The sequence below is a fragment of the Dermacentor albipictus genome, chromosome 1 (genome assembly GCF_038994185.2).
Source record: "Dermacentor albipictus isolate Rhodes 1998 colony chromosome 1, USDA_Dalb.pri_finalv2, whole genome shotgun sequence".
Classification (NCBI taxonomy): Eukaryota; Metazoa; Arthropoda; class Arachnida; order Ixodida; family Ixodidae; genus Dermacentor; species Dermacentor albipictus.
Genome location: NC_091821.1, coordinates 111,348,261 through 111,366,018, shown reverse-complemented (window position 1 = coordinate 111,366,018; position 17,758 = coordinate 111,348,261). Strand labels below are relative to the sequence as shown.

Below are 17,758 nucleotides of genomic sequence, written 5' to 3'. Positions count from 1 at the left end.
TGCAACACTGGAGCTTCATGCCCACATTCATGCCCACACAGAGTTCTGCACTTCGGTTTGAATCCCAGGCGCCATGCTCTTTGTTGAGCAGCAGACAAGAATGCCATACAAAAAGGGGGGGTGGGGAGAGGAAGGCACACCAGACCAGAGGCCACATGTACCAGAAGCCCTACATCACAAAACACCCAAAAGACTACAAATTTGGTGCCTTTTAGAGAACTGAAGAGAAGGTGAGACCTTGAGAGCTGTTTTCTCAACAATGTCTTGTTTTTTTTTCCTTTCTGCTAAGTTTCTGGAGCTGATTTTATTGTTACCGTTTAACATGTTTTGATTGAGTTTTTCTTTGTCACGTTCCTTGGGTCGTGACATTCTTGTTTTCTTATCTTGACCCTTTGTAAGTGTACGATGTGGCTATTCGTCTACCCCGAAAGTGTGCTTGATGTGAAAATAACAAAATATGGCACTCCAAAGAATTTGTGCTGCGAAAAAAAAAAAAAAGAATGTCACGACCTTCAGCACGCATTTAGCTATGCAGTTAATACTTAGCAAACCTTCTATCACGTTTTTTTAAGTTCCCCAGGCTCTCCAGAAAGTTCAAGGGAGATCAATTCTGCTCAATAAAATTCAATAAAATGTTCTCAAGGTATCGCCCTGAAACTTTTATGGAAGCATCAGGGAGACATTTTCATCAAAATCCATGAAGAAATAAGGAAGTTGATTTTCAAAGCCATGTCCCCATAATACATAGGAGTCGACAGGATTTACGTTGGGACCATGAAAACACGATGTAGCAGCAAGGAAAACAACAGCAAGGAACGTATCAATGGGGTTCCATTGTATTCATTGTAAGTGTATACTATATTTATTAGAATCTAGCTGATAGTTTTTTTTTTTTTTCTTCAAACAATCCTATGCCAAACTTTACAGTTGGCTTAGATTTGAGATTTTAAAAAGATGTGCCAGTTTGTAGTTGAAAATGATAAACATGGTGCATAGCTAGCGCCATCTAGAAAAGTCAGAATTGCAGCTGCTACTAGCCACGCCAGTAGCCAACCGAAGTACACAAGCGACCTCGCCATTATGACCTATGTCGTACATTCCTAAAAAAATTTACGTCCTTTGGGGCTTATCTTTTCCCACAACAATAATCGTAATCTGTCTTGCCCGCATTTCCTTTCTAACGCTGTGAGCCTGGTAGTTCCAAGTCACGAACGACTTGCACATTATCAGCATGACATAACATTCTCGACAGGAAAGTAGTGAGTGCAGCGTTTTCAGAAAAGGAAATGAAAGCAATGCAGATGACGATTGTTGTGGGACAAATATACACCCCAGAGGCGCAACTGTTTTAAGAGTGTATCGGTATCATGGCTAAGTATCGGCGTGCGGAGTGTCGTCATAATGGCACCAAACAGGCAATGGCACAAGTGAAAATTTGTGCTACCCGCAGAGGCATCGTCAAACGTTCAAGCTGGGCGGGACTTCAGCATTGATGAGAAAAACGTCCATCGTTAGAGGGGGCAACAGTAGATGCCTTTTCCTTGTTCTGTAACGAGGAGATGATAGCAATAAGGAAGATAAGCACGCGATAACAAAGAGGAGCTGCTCACCGAGATTGCGCCGCATTTCTACACATACAAGCCATGCTGCACTGTCTGCACATGCATGGGCACATGTCCGCAAGCATGCGAGGCTAGCAGTGATGATGTCGTATGGAGTGAGCTCGGCATGATCATATTAAATAAATACTGTTTTCATTTTGTCATCGCTGTCCTCACTTTTTTGTTCGGTTTACATTCGCAGCAATTTTTTTTTTTATGGTTTCGGATCTTTGGGGGTCGGCTTAGAATCGAGGCTGGCATAGATTTGAGTAAATATGGTATTTGTTACACACCGATATGGGCAATAAACATTTCATATTTACTTCATTATATCTGATAATTTATTATATCTGTGTTTGTTATATTGAGGCCTGACTGTGTCTGAAGTACCTTAGTAACAATGAGTATTTCGGTGTCCGTGTCTTGTTACATCAGAAACCTTTCTGTGATAGGGGTATCTTGTTGTTGGCCTATTTCACTAAGCTTACTCCTTAGCTTAATCAATGTGCAGCATAATGCATTCACAAGGTGGGCTTCACTTGCTATAAGGTTTATAATAGTAAAACCACTATTAAATTAAATAATAAAGTAGAATATTGATGACAAAACTCACGGGGTTACTTAAGATGTTGATATCATGCAAAGTACATATTATTAAGAAAGCTGAAATTTGAATGTTTAGCCAGCAGAAGGGCGTTAACACAAATTTATTCACAGTTGAAAAGGTCCTGCACAGTAGGAACTTGAAGAGGAAGGAGCAAGAGGACTTCAATTGCCTTTCATAATACCATCATCACCAGAAAGAAAAGCTACCTGATAGACATCACTTATTCTTGAACTTTGGTGCATTACGTACAAATCCCATTTTAGTCAGGCATGTTGTATTTGCTTGATTAATAATATGTATGTGTGTTGCATGTGATTGCACAAAGCAGTTTAGATGTTTGGTGGTTTCTGCCTCTACACTGTTACATTTCTCTGCTCTATTTAGTCAGCACTTGGACAAACTTAGTATAAAAGACCAAAACGTACATGACCCATCGGCCCGAGCACCCATCCATATGTGCACGCACACAAACTCAGGTGAAAGTGTAGCAGAGTGGCAGCTGATCTATTAGCCCTCAAGAAAAAAAACTTAATTTCTGTTGACTTATCAAACCTGAATGCAACTGCCAGAAACCACAGCACAAAATGATGTCCTTCAGTGAAGCTTGAATTCCCACATACCTTTGAATAGCATAGGTCACTTTCAACTTCCTTCATCAGCTTGCCATTTCAGCGGTACTGTTTCTTCAGGGGCTTGCTGCCTTAGAGTTTAAGTCAGTAACAAACCACACTCGGCCACAAACAACCACACATAATTGTCATTTGACTACTGATGCCTGTGTAACCACTTCCACTAGGGGTGTGTGAACAGTAACTTTTGAGATTTAATCAAATACAAATCAAATATTGCCAGAAGCAAATTCAGTTGAATATTGAATATTTTTTAATAAAGAAAGGTGCAACATTCTTGGTAATATACACATTTATGAATATTTACTAGTAGTCGATTCAAAGACTGAATCGGATAGGACAATACTTGATCTAATGTGAAGTTATCAAGTAGTTCTAGACCCCTAATTTCCTCTTGCCTTGGTCTTTCTTCACCGCAGCATATATATATATTTTTTTGCGTTGAAATAAGGGTAAGCACATTGTTATATTGCACCTAAAGATATGTGGAATTCTATGGACATCAAGTTGTGAAAAGTTAGACAATTTGTTACATCGAGAATTTCATTGCATTGAAGTTTATGTCAAGGTTTAAGTGTGATAGGGTTATAGCATAACACCATTGTTGAATATTATGTTTCAAGATGCATACTTTAAAATGCTGTTTTAGAAATACTCAGTCATTGTATAGTGTAAGAGTGTAAGTTTGAGGAATGCATTATAATGTTTTCAATCTATTTCTGAGAAGCATGCAATGATATTCAGCAAACTGCTCTAAAGATGATTTGCATTTTAAGTCTGAGCTTCCAAAAATGTTGGTTCATTTTCATAAACTGCCGAGGACATCTCTTTTATACTGTGATTATGACGTGAATTGTGCACATTTACGTGCACTTTGAGAATAGTCTTGAAATTAAGTGAATCCTTTTCCTAACTTTAGCTCCATGGTTGCTGTCTTGCAGACATAGAGCGAATGAAGTATACAGCTCTTCTTCTGACCGTCATCTTCTCTACTGGAGAAAAGCCACCGAATAATGTTTATGGTATGACCTTTTTTCTCTTATGTTCCGTTTTTACAATGCTCTAATGTATACACATTTATTAAAGACATTCAATTTCACAAGGACTTTACAACTTTGAAGCATATAGTAAAAACCTTCTATGTACCCGCTTAAAAAGTACAAACTGTTACTACATAGCTGCAACGAATCCTTGACCCAGTCTCTATAGAGCCTAATGTATTGGCCGTCGTCTGCTTATGCCATAGTGGCTCGTCATATGCCTGCCAGTTAGTGTGAACCACAATCCCTTTTTGCGATGTAAAGGTTAACTGCACCACCTTACCCGCCGTGGTTGCTCAGTGGCTATGGTGTTGGGCTGCTGAGCACGAGGTCGCGGGATTGAATCCCGGCCACGGCAGCCGCATTTCGATGGGGGCGAAATGCGAAAACACCCGTGTGCTTAGATTTAGGTGCACGTTAAAGAACCCCAGGTGGTCAAAATTTCCGGAGTCCTCCACTACGGCGTGCCTCATAATCAGAAAGTGGTTTTGGCACATAAAACCCCAAATATTATTAACTGCACCGCCTTGACTCGTGGCATGGCTAGCGCCATGCTGTGCTACAAAATGTCTTCCGCCTTTTCGGAAGGTGCAGAGACTAGCCTACCAATGATTCCGGCTTCGGCCCAAGTGGATTGATGTCTGTATGGATAAGCATTGAAAGTACATAAGGTGTGGAAGCGACCTCAGCAAAGAATATAAGCATTGACAGGTGTAGCACTTCAGCTTAGTTGGGTTCCAACCAAGGAAAGCAGAGCTGTGATACTCCACCACCAGATTGCATTGCCTGAAAAAAAAAAAAAAAATGTGTTGTAGTTTTTTACTTTTCTAGATCTCAAAATAGATTTAACAGGTGACGTAGTATCAAAAGAAATGAATTTGCTTTTGTGATTGAAATTAAACCCGAAAAGGATTATAACATCAGCAAATATGCTATGCTATAAAGTAAAGAGTGCAGAAGATCATTAGCTAACGCCATGGCTCTCGATATATACACCCACCATGGTGTCTTAGCGGCTGTGGTGTTGCACAGCTAAGCGCGAGATCGCAGGATCAAATCCCGGCTGCCACAGCTGTATTTCGATGGGGACAAAATGCAAAAGCACCTGTGTCCCGTACATTGGGGGCACATTAAAGATCCCCTAGTAGTCAAAATGAATCCGGAGTTCTGCAATATGGCATTGTGGTTTCGTGGTAAATTGTGGTTTTGGCCCATAACGCCCCAGAATTCAATTCTCTGTATTTACAACACCGCACTGTAGATTGCCTCAATGCTCGCCTCTGAGCTCCAGTTTACCTGAAGCGTATGTGCATTGTATGCCTCCGTTGAAGCTGAAGTCTCCACACTAAACTTCACGGCCGTCACAATTCTTCCTGTATGTTCTGTTGAGGTTTACATCTTTGGAGGAGTTGTTCCTGACTCATGCATCTGATGGGCCAGGGTACTACAAGTTTCACCATGTCATCGATAGCCTGAACCTCCATGTAGGATGAATTTGCCCTCATGCAGAGGCACAAAGTGACCACAGTTATTGAACAGTGCGCATTGATGTTCAAGTGAAGACCACTCGAGCGTGGCTTGTGTAAACCTTTGTTTGATTATATGACTGAGGTTGCTAGGTCATATAAAGGGATACGTTCCAGTGGAGCTGCTTAGTGCAGTAATTGACAGGCAGAACACTACAGGCATTGCTCTTCGAGGCCTCATGGCTTCAGTTTTGAGGGAAGAACTACCTACAAAAAGAAAACTGCAAGAAAGCATGGCAGGGATAACATTTAATTGATAACTCTGCTCAATGAGGCACATTCAAGAGCATTTTGGGAAAGATTTGTGGAAATGACATCATTTAATGCAACGCACATTCCACACCCATCTTTAAAGTATAGTTCAATACAGCACCCGCCGTGGTTGCTCAGTGGCTATGGTGTTGGGCTGCTGAGCACGAGGTCGCGGGATCGAATCCCGGCCACGGCGGCCGCATTGCGAAAACACCCGTGTACTTAGATTCAGGTGCACGTTAAAGAACCCCAGGTGGTCGAAATTTCCGGAGTCCTCCACTACATCGTGCCTCATAATCAGAAAGTGGTTTTGGCACGTAAAACCCCATAATTTTTAGTTTCAGTCATTGAACAAAGATCTTGGATAAACCTCAATTGGACATGGGTATCAAATTCTTATTTCTAGACTAAAGCAAATATGTTCCCAGTAAGGAAAAAAAGGGCTGCTTACTAGGAAAGTATTGAGATCATCAGTGTGGTAACGAACTTTGAGAACCCTGTAACGGTACTGCGAGGAGTGGACAGTACTGCCCGCTTGTGATGAGTTAGTAAAGTTCAGTGCATTCGTGTTGTGAAATCTCCGCGAATATATGTCCTATTGATAATCTTCCTGACTTTCATGCAGAGCATGTGGGTGAGCAGTTTGTGACATTCCTGCTGGACACAATCGAATCTGTTGAAATGGAGGAAGAAGTTGCAGAGCTTTCACTGGGCTCACTTCTCTCTCTCAACCTGCACCTTCAATCTGAAGCAGACAACTTTGTTCTTCGGACACTAGCGACTCGCAAAGATGCCCGGGCACTTACCGAACGACTCATGCTACTTGTCAATCGAGAAGGTGGGTGCACCGTGCACTGCGGTTCTAATGCTACAGTTCCTATTACCCTGACGCAGCTGGTCCATGTGAAAGGTATAGTGTCTGTACCCTTGCGTTTCAGTGCACAAACTACTAGCTCGTTTGTCTCTCGTATGGCAAGCCTAAAATCACTGTACAGTAGACTCCCTTTAAGATGAGCTCCAAGGGATCATGAAAAGTGTTCGTCTTATCAGAAGTTCGTCTAATCAAGTGTGCTTCTAAAAATGATGTTTGAGCATGCAGTGTGTGTCCAAATACCTCATATATGAGAACAAATGAATGAAATGGCCTTTCAGGGAAAAATTAACTGCAATATGAGCATTTATTGCACAACTAGTGGTGTACTACACATTGCCCTAGTAAGGCATCAGGTACTGTTGACTGTTACCCAGTCTGTTATTTTTTTCTGTGCCTGTCGAGAAAATTGCCTGGCTGCTACAAATGCAGACATTTCATTTAATTTTCTAAGGTATTCCTCAGTGCCCTCGCATTGTTCGAAAAACTACACTAAAGTATCCAGGCAAGCGTCAGCTGCATTGCAGGTCACTTGTGCAGATTCAGGCACAAAATCCATGCTGTCATCGTCAGCAGCAGTTTCTGATGGCAGGTCGAGCACCTCTTCAATTAAAGCTTCCAGTGTGTCAACCTTACATGTTTGCGCACCTGACATACGCACTCATGCCAATGGAGACACCCTTACTGCTCAGTGTAGAAACAATGCTGCTCTCCTCCAAGTGCAGAGTAGAGTCCTCAGTATCGCAGTCATATCGCAGTCAGTATAGTATCGCAGTCATTCTGCGCTGGAGCTGTCACTAGGTGCAATAAACCCCGCATGGTGGAAGGCATTGGCAATGGTCACTTCAGTAACCTGCCCCCAGGCACTTGTTAGTAAGTGGACAGCACTTAACAGGTTCACTGTGTACTCCTTACCACTTTCCATGCAAATTAGCATCCTCTGCAACAGAGAGCGACGATAGTGCCTCTTCAAGCTGCTGATTACTCCCCGGTCCATGGGCCGTAGCTTCGCAGTTGTACCATATTTACATGATATTAAGTCGACTCGAATGTAAGTCGACCCCCCCATATCGCGTGACAGGAAAAAAAAAAAAAGAGTATACCTGGGGGCACATTCGATAACGCAAATTTATTAGTAGCTGACATGGTCACTGGACTACTCGTCTTCACTAGTGCTGCCATCACCATCGCTGCTACGGTCCCACAGCGTGTCGTCGTCCAGCAAAATTCCACATTTGGCAAATGATCGCACCACGACATCTTGTGGAACAGTAGCCCACGCCGAATGCACCCAACCACACGCAGCCGTCAGGGAGGCTCTTTTGACAGGTCCGGTTGGCGTAATTTCGTGGTCTTCTGCCGCCAGCCACTCGTTGTACTCAAGGCAGAGCAGGTCCTTAAAAGGTGAAGGTCCGGGCTTGTTTCATGACCATGTCGCACTTCACTGGCAGGGACCGATCACTCATTTCAGCGACGTACGCCGCAAGCTTAGCCTACAGCTCCGGAAAGCGTCCAGACTTCAGCACGTGAGAAATTTTTCACTTGCCATCACAGGTGAAAATTTCGCTTCGCTGCAGTCGCCACTCTCGCACCACCCGTTCAGAAACATTGAACTTGCGGTCTGCTGCGCAGTGATTTGCTTCTTCGGCGTAAAGGATGGCAGCCCTCTTGAATGCTGCTGTGAACGAGTGCCGAATGATTAGTGGGCCTGGAGCACTCATGGCGACTGAGGAAGCATAGAAGTAGCACGTAGCTGGCATACAAGTGGAATGCGTGAAACCAATGCCTTTCGTCAAACTATATATAGAGAAAGCTAAGCGCAACAGGGAAAGTGAAACCCACGATACTCCCTGCCAGTGCCGCCGTTTTGAGGGTGCCGCCGCAAATGGGAACAGCGGCGCTTCCATCAACTATCGACTACCCCCCCCCCCCCTTCCTCCTTGTGTGCACTCATGCATGCACTGTAAAACTCCCAAAATGTTGAAAAACCCTTCCGAAAAGTGAACAAACACGCGGGATAGCGAAAAGCTATCGGTAGGGCCATAGAGCAAACATAAAATTGTAACTACAGTCGCCGACCGTTTATTCGGACCTCACGGGGACTGCGAAAATGTCCGAATAAACAGGTGTCCGAAAAAGCAGATTAAGAAAAAAAAATGAAATCCTTTATTTCCACGCACTTATTTGGGCTTGGCAGTAGGCTTGGAAGAAAGCGTGAATGCGCCGTTGCACGCTGTTCCGTTTACGCGCAATCAGATAAGCCTGAATCTCGAAGAGGGTCGTACGGTCACTATTAGCGGCTGATGGCACAATCACTGCTTGTACACGCCCCACATGCGACGGCATGTGGAGCGTGTACAAGCGTCAAACTATATATAGAGAAAGCTAAGCGCAACAGGGAAAGTGAAACCCACGATACTCCCTGCCAGTGCCGCCGTTTTGAGGGTGCCGCCGCAAATGGGAACAGCGGCACTTCCATCAACTATCGACTACCCCCCCCCCCTTCCTCCTTGTGTGCACTCATGCATGCACTGTAAAACTCCCAAAATGTTGAAAAACCCTTCCGAAAAGTGAACAAACACGCGGGATAGCGAAAAGCTATCGGTAGGGCCATAGAGCAAACATAAAATTGTAACTACAGTCGCCGACCGTTTATTCGGACCTCACGGGGACTGCGAAAATGTCCGAATAAACAGGTGTCCGAAAAAGCAGATTAAGAAAAAAAAATGAAATCCTTTATTTCCACGCACTTATTTGGGCTTGGCAGTAGGCTTGGAAGAAAGCGTGAATGCGCCGTTGCACGCTGTTCCGTTTACGCGCAATCAGATAAGCCTGAATCTCGAAGAGGGTCGTACGGTCACTATTAGCGGCTGATGGCACAGTCACTGCTTGTACACGCTCCACATGCGACGGCAGCGTAGCACATGGTGAGTAATCTTCCGACTCTGAGTCATCGTCCGGCGGTGCAGCAGAAACCTGACGAATGATCTTGCCGTCGTAGAGTTCTGCGCATGTCAATACAGCAGTGTCAGCACCTATGAAACTGTCAAATGAGACGGTGTCCGGAACCGCAATGCAACCACTGCGCAGGTCTCGGAAGAACATTTTCCGCGTCAGGTGGGGCGCACATCGGAAGGCGACTTAGGCCTCCCGGCACCCGCTAGCCGGCATTCCCCAGCGAAGTCTGTGCGGGCACTGTCGGCGCCATTAGACACTTGACGCGATGTTTCCGTACACCGCGTTGGATCACAGAAACCTCGACACAGCGCACAAACGAAAAACGTGGCCTGCTCGCAGCGTCGTGCGCGAAGAAACAAATAAGCTGCTGGATTGTCTTGACATGGCTTACTAAGCTGAAACCGGAACTGCTGCAGAGCCACTCTAACCAGGCAGAAACGATGATGATGAGCGGGGATTTCCAGTACCGCCACTTCGTGGGGCAGCAAGGAAGCTCTGTTCAAAACAAACATGGCGTTCAGCAAGTCGAACGATGTATGGAACCATGCACCGGTCAGAGTCGGTGCATGGTGCTCTCGACCGAGTTGGCTCAAGGAGTGTCCGAAAAATCAGACGAGAGGTTGCAAGGTGTCCGAACTTTCAGCAGTTGTTATACATTATGGTCTATGGGGAGAATGGCGGTGCCGCGAAGCTGACCGAATAATCGGGCATGTCCGAATTTTTGGAGTCCGGAAAATCGGTCGGCGACTGTACATTGTAGCTCCCATTGGTCTCGCTTTTTTGGCGGTGCCATGTTTTGTTTTCGATTGTAAGTCGACCCCCACTTCAGATTTTCAAATTTTAAAAAAGTGGTCGACTTACAATCATGTAAATACGGTATTTGCTGGCAGAAACTCAAGATGGATGGCAGAAAGTCCAACGACATGACCGTACCCGGGACAGTTATCAACAACAAAGAGAACTTTTCTCTTCTCTCTGGAAGCGATAATCCATCTCCTGAAGCCACTACTCGAAAAGTGCTTGTGTCATCCACGCTTTCTAGTGAAGCATGTACATGATCGGCAGAGTTTTTATGCTTTTAAAGCAGCGTGGTGCTTTAGACTTCCCAATCACCAGCAACCTTAGTTTGTCAGTCCCAGTCATATTTTCACCCACGAGGACAGTCACCCGAAGCTTGCTGTGCTTGCCCGCCACGCAGTTATCACGAGCAAGTGCGAGCGTTTTGTTTGGAAGCAGCTGGTAGAAAAGGGCAGTTTCGTCCACATTGTATATATCTTGAGGGTGATATTCTTCCATGAGGTTATTCAGTTTGTTCTGCCTCCAATCGCTGCAGGCTGTTTCGTCCACTGCAGCGGCCTCACCGACAACGCAATGAAAGGCCAGTCGATGCCTTCTGCGGAAACAGTCGAGCCACCCATCGCTGCATCTCCACATTCAGCCGCAGTGCAATTTCTTCTGCTTTCGCTTTCAATATGACTCCATTCACTGGCAAATTCGCACCGCGCACTCTCTTTACCCAAGCAAGAAGAACGTCTTCTAGGTCTTTCTGCATAGCTGTGCGCATCCTTTTACGCTTTGGCGCAAACTCGCCATCTTGCAGAGCACGGTAGTCCTGAAGTCCGATGAAGCGTGGTAATCCATGCTTCATCTTTCACAATACCACTCACGGTACTTTTCGCAATGCCAAACTTTCGTGCAATTTCAGTATTTGAAAGCCGCCTGGTGCGAACTTCGCTCAAAACTTCGATCTTCTCACAAAGTTCAAGCGGCCTTTTCTGAGCTGTTGGCTGACTTGCCGTACTAGCAACACAATGAACAGGGCGCACACTAAAACAAACAACGCACACCACAATGTGACGGCGTACGGACTGGCAGAAGACAGCAGGACACGACACGCACGCATGCCACAAAGAAGGGATGTGCCTACTGCGTAGTTGGCCTAATTGGAGGTCAGCAAATGCGCTGAGGTTGGTAGCACTGGCAGGATGGCACTTTCACGTGATCACCATTGGGAAACAGCATTGGCTGCTTTTTCTTCTCGCTTTTTCTCTTCGCCTTTCTTTTTTTTTTTTGAGTTTCGCTGGCTTTATTGGCCAGGCCGCACTTGGTCTTTTTCTCTCTCTCCCTCTCTCTCTCTGCGTCCTGTTTCCCCCCTGCAGTCTGCAAGTTTGGAGAAAGCCAGGGCGACGCGAACCTGCTGCGGCGACAAATAGGAGAGATCATTGTGGGAGGTGCGGCGGTTGGGGAGAAGGGGAGTAGCACAGCACTGAAAATGCCTCGTATGAAGGGCTCATCGCATCGGTGCTGTGCAGGGCAGAGGGGAGGGTCCAGCAATGGGGAGGCAAAGGAGAGAATTAACTTGAGGCCGCGGCTAATTCTTGTAGCCGGGCCGGAAAGAGACAGAGGAGTGAGTGAGCAAGGGTGGGAGAGGAGGAGTGGAGGAGCAGCAGAACCTTCGCAGAAACACCGAGATGGTATAGGTCTCCTCGTCTCCCCGCGTCGCACAGATGGTCGACGGCACAGAAAAGCTTTCATCTTTGTCTTTTTTTTTCTTCCTTTCCCCTAAAGTGCTGCTCGGATGGTCGAGTAAAGCTGCGTGGGTAAGGCGCGGCCAGCCGTGAAAGTTCATCTTAAACAATTAGCGCGTGTGCAGTATTCATATTAAGCGGATTTTTTTTTGCATTGACTATATGGGAAACCAAACAAACGACTTCCACTGTTCATCTTAACCTGAGGGTTCATCTTAAGCGAGTTCATCTTAACGGGAGTCTACTGTACTTCCACACATATATATAGGGTCCTTCATTTTCAGATAATCTCGATAAATTCAGATTTTTCACTCACCGAAATTTTTAAAATAAAAATCAGGTTAAACCCAATTTCTCCCCAAAGTTTGCTCTTTTGTAAAGGATAATGAATTCTAGTGTTGCAGCACTAATGAACGCTGACCACCTTTTGTGAGCAAATGTTGAAGTTATATATCATTTATATTATTATTTAATGAATATGTGGTAGTCCACGTTTCGTTTTCACTTAAGTCATGCGAAAACCTGCATATACAGTAAACCTCGATATAACGAAGTTAATAAAATCAGCAATTCGCTTCGTTATATCGAAATTTAGTTCTATTGCTATTCAACGTTTTGTGTGAATAAGTACAGTCGCCGATCAATTTTTCTGACATGGAAAGTGGCCGCGCAATTTTCCAAATTATTGGACAATCAAAAAAAGCAAGCTTGAATGAGCAATCAGTTAATTTTGATTAATTTGGGAGCCAGCGACAAATGATACGGTTTCATGCCATGTACCTCAATGATATTTTCTTGCCGGTATCTTCTTGGCGCTCTGCCCCCGCAGCTGACAGCATCGCCAGCACTGAGACAATGCTATCAGGAACAGTGCCGGAAGCGAGGAGTGAATGCTTTGTTGGCCTCTCGCTCCCACGGGTAACCGAAATTCAAGGTTACGCAACCTCCAATACTAAATGCGCTGTAAGGCAGCTTACATAGTGCCACAGCATGTCGGCATGCCCACTCTTTGCATATGCGACAGATTACCTCTAACGCAGGATGCGCGGCTACGTATGTGCTCAGCTGCACTTACAGCCATGCGCGATCATAGCCGAGACGTACGGGGGGGGGGGGGGTATTCTGTAAGAGTCCATTTATAGGATTGTCCATTTCGGCCACCGCTGATTGGCTAAGGCCGCTCATCTCCTCCTTGCTCATACAGCTGCATCCAATCAGCAGCGGTCAAAATGGGCAGTCCACTAAATGGACTCTTACAGAATACTGAGGGTCCTGCCTCCGGGATCGCAACAGACGCCGCTAAAATCTTGGAGGCAGGAGAACGTGATTGAAGTTTGGAGCAGCCGCCGCAACTAGCACTCGCAGCCGACCCAGGTGGAGTAGAGGAGAGAAGGAGAGAGGCCGGAACCAATTTCTCAGTTCACGCCTCGGGAGGCATCTAGTAAAGGAGGCATTGGCAGAGACTATCGGTTCTTTATTCAATAATCGATAGTTCATGGAAGAGCAGACGCCGCTCACGTGTTTCTATTTCCCTGTAGCTTATATAGGTGTTCTATGGTAGCTTTTAGTTTGATGTGTTCGACTCGACTGCCGGCTACGTGCTAGTTCCATGCTTCCTCAGTCGTCACGAGTGCTCCAAGCCCACTAAACATTTGGCCCTCGTTCACAGCAACATTCAAGAGGGCTGCCATTTTTTACGCCGAAGAAACAAATCGCTGCTCAGCAGGCCACAAGTTCGATGTTTCTGAATGGTTGGTGGGACAGTGGCAATTGCAGCGAAGCAAAATTTTCACCTGTGACGGCAAGCGAAGAATTTCCCACGTGCCGAAGTTGGGATGCTTTCTAGAGCTGTAGGCGAAGCTTGCGAGGTACATCGATGTACGTAAAGCTTGTAGGGTACGTCGCTGAAGTGCGTGATCGGTCCCTACCAGTGAAGTGCGACATGGTCATGAAACAAGCCCAGATCTTTGCCTTTGAGGGCCTGCTCCGCCATGAGTACAACGAATGGCTAGCGGCAGAAGACCGCGAACTTAAGCCAACCTGACCTGTCAAAAGAGCCTCCCCGACGGCTGCGTGTGGTTGGGTACATTCGGCATGGGCTGCTGTTCCACAAGATGTCGTAGGGCGGTCGTTTGCCAAATGTGGAATTTCGCTAGACGACAACGCGCTGTGGGACCGTAGCAGCGATGACGATGGCAGCACTAATGAAGACGAGTAGTCCAGTGACCATGCCAGCTACTAATAAATTTTCGTTATGGAATGCGCCCTCGGGTATAATCTTTTTCTTTTTTCTTCTTTTTTTTCTTTTTCTTTTTTTCTTTCTTTTTCTTTTTTTTTTTTTCTGTCACGCGATATAGGGGGTCGACTTACATTCTAGTCAACTTACATTTTACATTCGTGTAAGTATGGTAAGCACTTCCGGCACACAGCAAGCGTCGTCTGCTTGTGTTACGTGCTCCATTTTGACGAGAGCTCCGCGATCAGAGTCGGCCTCAGTCTTTTCGTGAGCATCATAAATTGTCTTCGTTGCATTGTGGGCTGCGAGCGTAGCGACTGGCAATATGTCAAGCTGCGACATCGTGTCCCTCTGCAAGGCAGCAGACGAGCAGACTGGCTGCAGCGTATCGGACTGGCGCTATTCGATCGGCGCCAGGATTTGCGCGTTTGAGGCAGTCACTTTACACCAGAAGATTACTAACGCAATAGCGTTTCGCAAGTCTGGTATTCGGGTAAACGCAAGTGAGGGGACAGGGTCTGGCCACTTTACCTTGCCGTTTCACAAGGTGAGCAGAAGCACAAACATGAATGATCTGCACGGTGCAGCCACCTGGTGGCACAGACTCAACCAAACACAGTAGCAGTAACAAAGTGTATTCTTCTTTGCTGCTGGTGTAAATTTTTTGCAGGAGCGTAATCGTTAACATGCTATTTTTGTAAATGTTTAAAATGTTTTACGCTTGGCTAGAGCAATATTAGCGCTTTGTTTGGCTGGTTAAGCTCTGCGCCAGCAAGTTGGCTGGACCGTGCAGACTGATCAGGCCGCTCCTGTACGTCCACGCTAAAGTTCCTTCATCAGCTTGAGTTTATGCCTCCAGCCATCTGGCAAAAGGCCCAGCCCGCGTGTGGTTACCGGAATACCGGACACATTCGGCGCTGCCACAGAATGCTCACAACGCAGGCTGCTTCGTTAGCTCTCGCTTGGGGTCGACTGCCAAGCAGCTGCCGGAGAGGTTGGAGAGGCTTTGCGCGCTCTCTCCTAGGGAACCGAAAGTAGACGACACGACGTGCCATCATGACGCTTAGCCAGTGAAGGCGGAGCTTAGCCCCAATCACGCGGCGAACGAGTTGAGGAGAAAATGCATGGCTATGGAGGAGGGTAACTTGTAATTGTCCGTAGCTCTCTCAATATGAGACGCCTCACACTAATTGTGGTGCAGATGATTAACTTTAGCTGTACCCTACATGTCTGCAAAATTTGTCCGAACCGTTTCAGGACTAAAGGCTAATACAAAGTCAGCATGGACTGTTTAAATACTATCCCAGAAACCTCGCAACGCTTGATTCATGCCAAGAAAAGACTTAGTTTACGAGAAAATTGCATCTGAAGGGTCCGAATCCCTTCTACGAAGTTCAAATCTCCCGCAGAGGGGTGATGTTGCACACGCCATCACCACCCTTTGCTGTCTGCCATCGGTGAGTAAAACGGCGCCCGACAGGTGGCGGTACCGAGTCAAGACAGAGCAGTGGATTCACCGCTGCTGCTGCTTTCTGGTCAAGTGTTGTTGAGCCTTCGGGTATCTCGCGGCATCACATAGAAGTTGAATTCGATGCTACTTGCAGTTCTTGCGAGTTTTGCGAACCAGCAAAACCAGCGCAGCACAACACGATCAGGAAAGTGCTGAAACGCGAAAGCGTGGGCGGCGCACAGTCGTGCGCGAACGAAACCTTTCGACTGTGCGCGTCATTGTCAACGGCAATTTCAATGAGTTCTTTTTTCTAAAAATGGAATAGAATTGGACAAGTAGCATTTTATTTCATCTTATAATACAATAAAAGAATGTTTCTTGCAGCGAGTAGTTGAGCACTAGTAACAGAATTAAACTGAGCAGTGCTGTCGTCATCGGGCAAGTGCTTGAATGTACCGGGGGAGTCTCTAATCATGTCCTGCATTTGCCTCAATTTCTCGATCACTAAGCCTCTCTTTGCGATAATATTGACGCCTTAGAGATTCTCGAGCACTAGCCTATCACTTTAGCTTGGCTCAGTATTTGCCTTTAGTGTCCCTTTAAGTCTATGGGACCACTGATGGTGCCGCAAAGCTGTCCGAATTACCGAGTGTGTCCGGATTATTGGTGTCCGATTTACCAGTCGGCGACTGTATATGGCGAATCAGTAAAACAGAATGAGGCCTGACCGATCTAGGATGCAACCAGAAATGATCCCAATGCATAAAATAACGTACGTGGACAAGGGTTTGTAAGATAAGGAAGAGCATCATACTTCCTGCGAGGCATGCCCATTTAAACTACTTATTTCTACTTTTTTCCTCTGTTAAAAAAGTGCAGACAAGTAAAGAAGGAGTTGCCGAACCCATGTCTATTTGTTGTTTTTCTTTGTGATTGGTCCCCTACAATGAGGATTCGTAGATACAAGTTTGCCACATAATTTGTCAGTAGCTCTCTTTGGCATTGCCTGTTCCTGTGGGTGATTTCGCGTGCTTAAATGGGATGTTTTTGTCCAAAAGGGAGACCATTGTTTGTGCTCATCGTTTATAAATGTTACCAGAAAAATCACAAACTTCGGGCTGGCCAGCCAACAAAACTCCCAATTTCTCCCCAACAACTGATTTTTAGGCCTTGCTCAATAATTTGGACGCCTTCGCAGCACTGCCATGTACGCCATAGAGCCGATGTATAAGAACATCTGAAATTTCAAACACAAAAGCTGTCTGTTTGCTGTCGCCTTCAGTGCTCCACTTTGCTGGCAAAACTGACTGTTTTTTTTTTTTTCCTCTGGGCAAATATTCAGATCATTTTACACTATTGTTCTGGGTTTTACACTATTGTTCGTGGGTTCCAGGTGCAGGCACCAAGCGCGGTCAGCCCTGGTGTCCCAGGTTTACGGCACCACACAATGCAACACATGCAAATCTTGGACTCCGTGAGCCATATCAATACATTGCTCTCGGTGTGATCTGCACCACACACATTGGCATTCATAACCAAACCACGCTTTTATGACCGCACCGACTTATGATTTGTTTATAAGTGCTTACTGACAAGATACAGTAAAAGCTTGTTAAATACACAACTCGTTGTTTTGAAATTTTGGATATTTCAATGTAGCCGCCGCAGTCCGTTCAATAATATATTGAAAGCAATATGTGACTCATCCCACTAATTCACACTAATATCCGCATCGCCACCAGTAATTCAAACACCGCATCATCGTGAATGGAGAGAGTGCTAGTACGCAGGAGCACATTGGCGACGCTGGTGGCACTGCGTGGACCGCATAGCTTTGCTCTTTCCATTTGCAGCCCTTTGTTTAGGCCTAACTGGAGAGAGACGCATTTGCGCCTGGCCAGGCACGGCCAATGCATCTGTTGCAGGTTGGTTCTCTCCCTCTCTCACAACCTTCAAGATAAAAATGCAAATGCGGCGCTGCGCATTTTTTTCTTACTTTTTTTTTCTTTCATGTCACATATTAGAGGTTATGCGCCTTCTTAACGAGATGTTCTGCCAAG

The 17,758-nt window shown here is 45.7% G+C and overlaps 1 protein-coding gene across 3 annotated transcripts in view; it reads left to right on the top strand.

Annotated features, from left to right (window-relative positions):
* The window catches only part of LOC135907729 (NCK-interacting protein with SH3 domain), an 80,202-nt gene that overhangs the window by 35,045 nt on the left and 27,399 nt on the right, over positions 1–17,758 (top strand). For all 3 annotated transcript variants that reach the window (XM_065439461.1, XM_065439459.1, XM_065439462.1), the window contains exons 9-10: positions 3,779–3,859; positions 6,281–6,493. In XM_065439461.1, the coding sequence (XP_065295533.1) occupies positions 3,779–3,859; positions 6,281–6,493 (294 nt within the window). The remainder of the gene's footprint in view (positions 1–3,778; positions 3,860–6,280; positions 6,494–17,758) is intronic.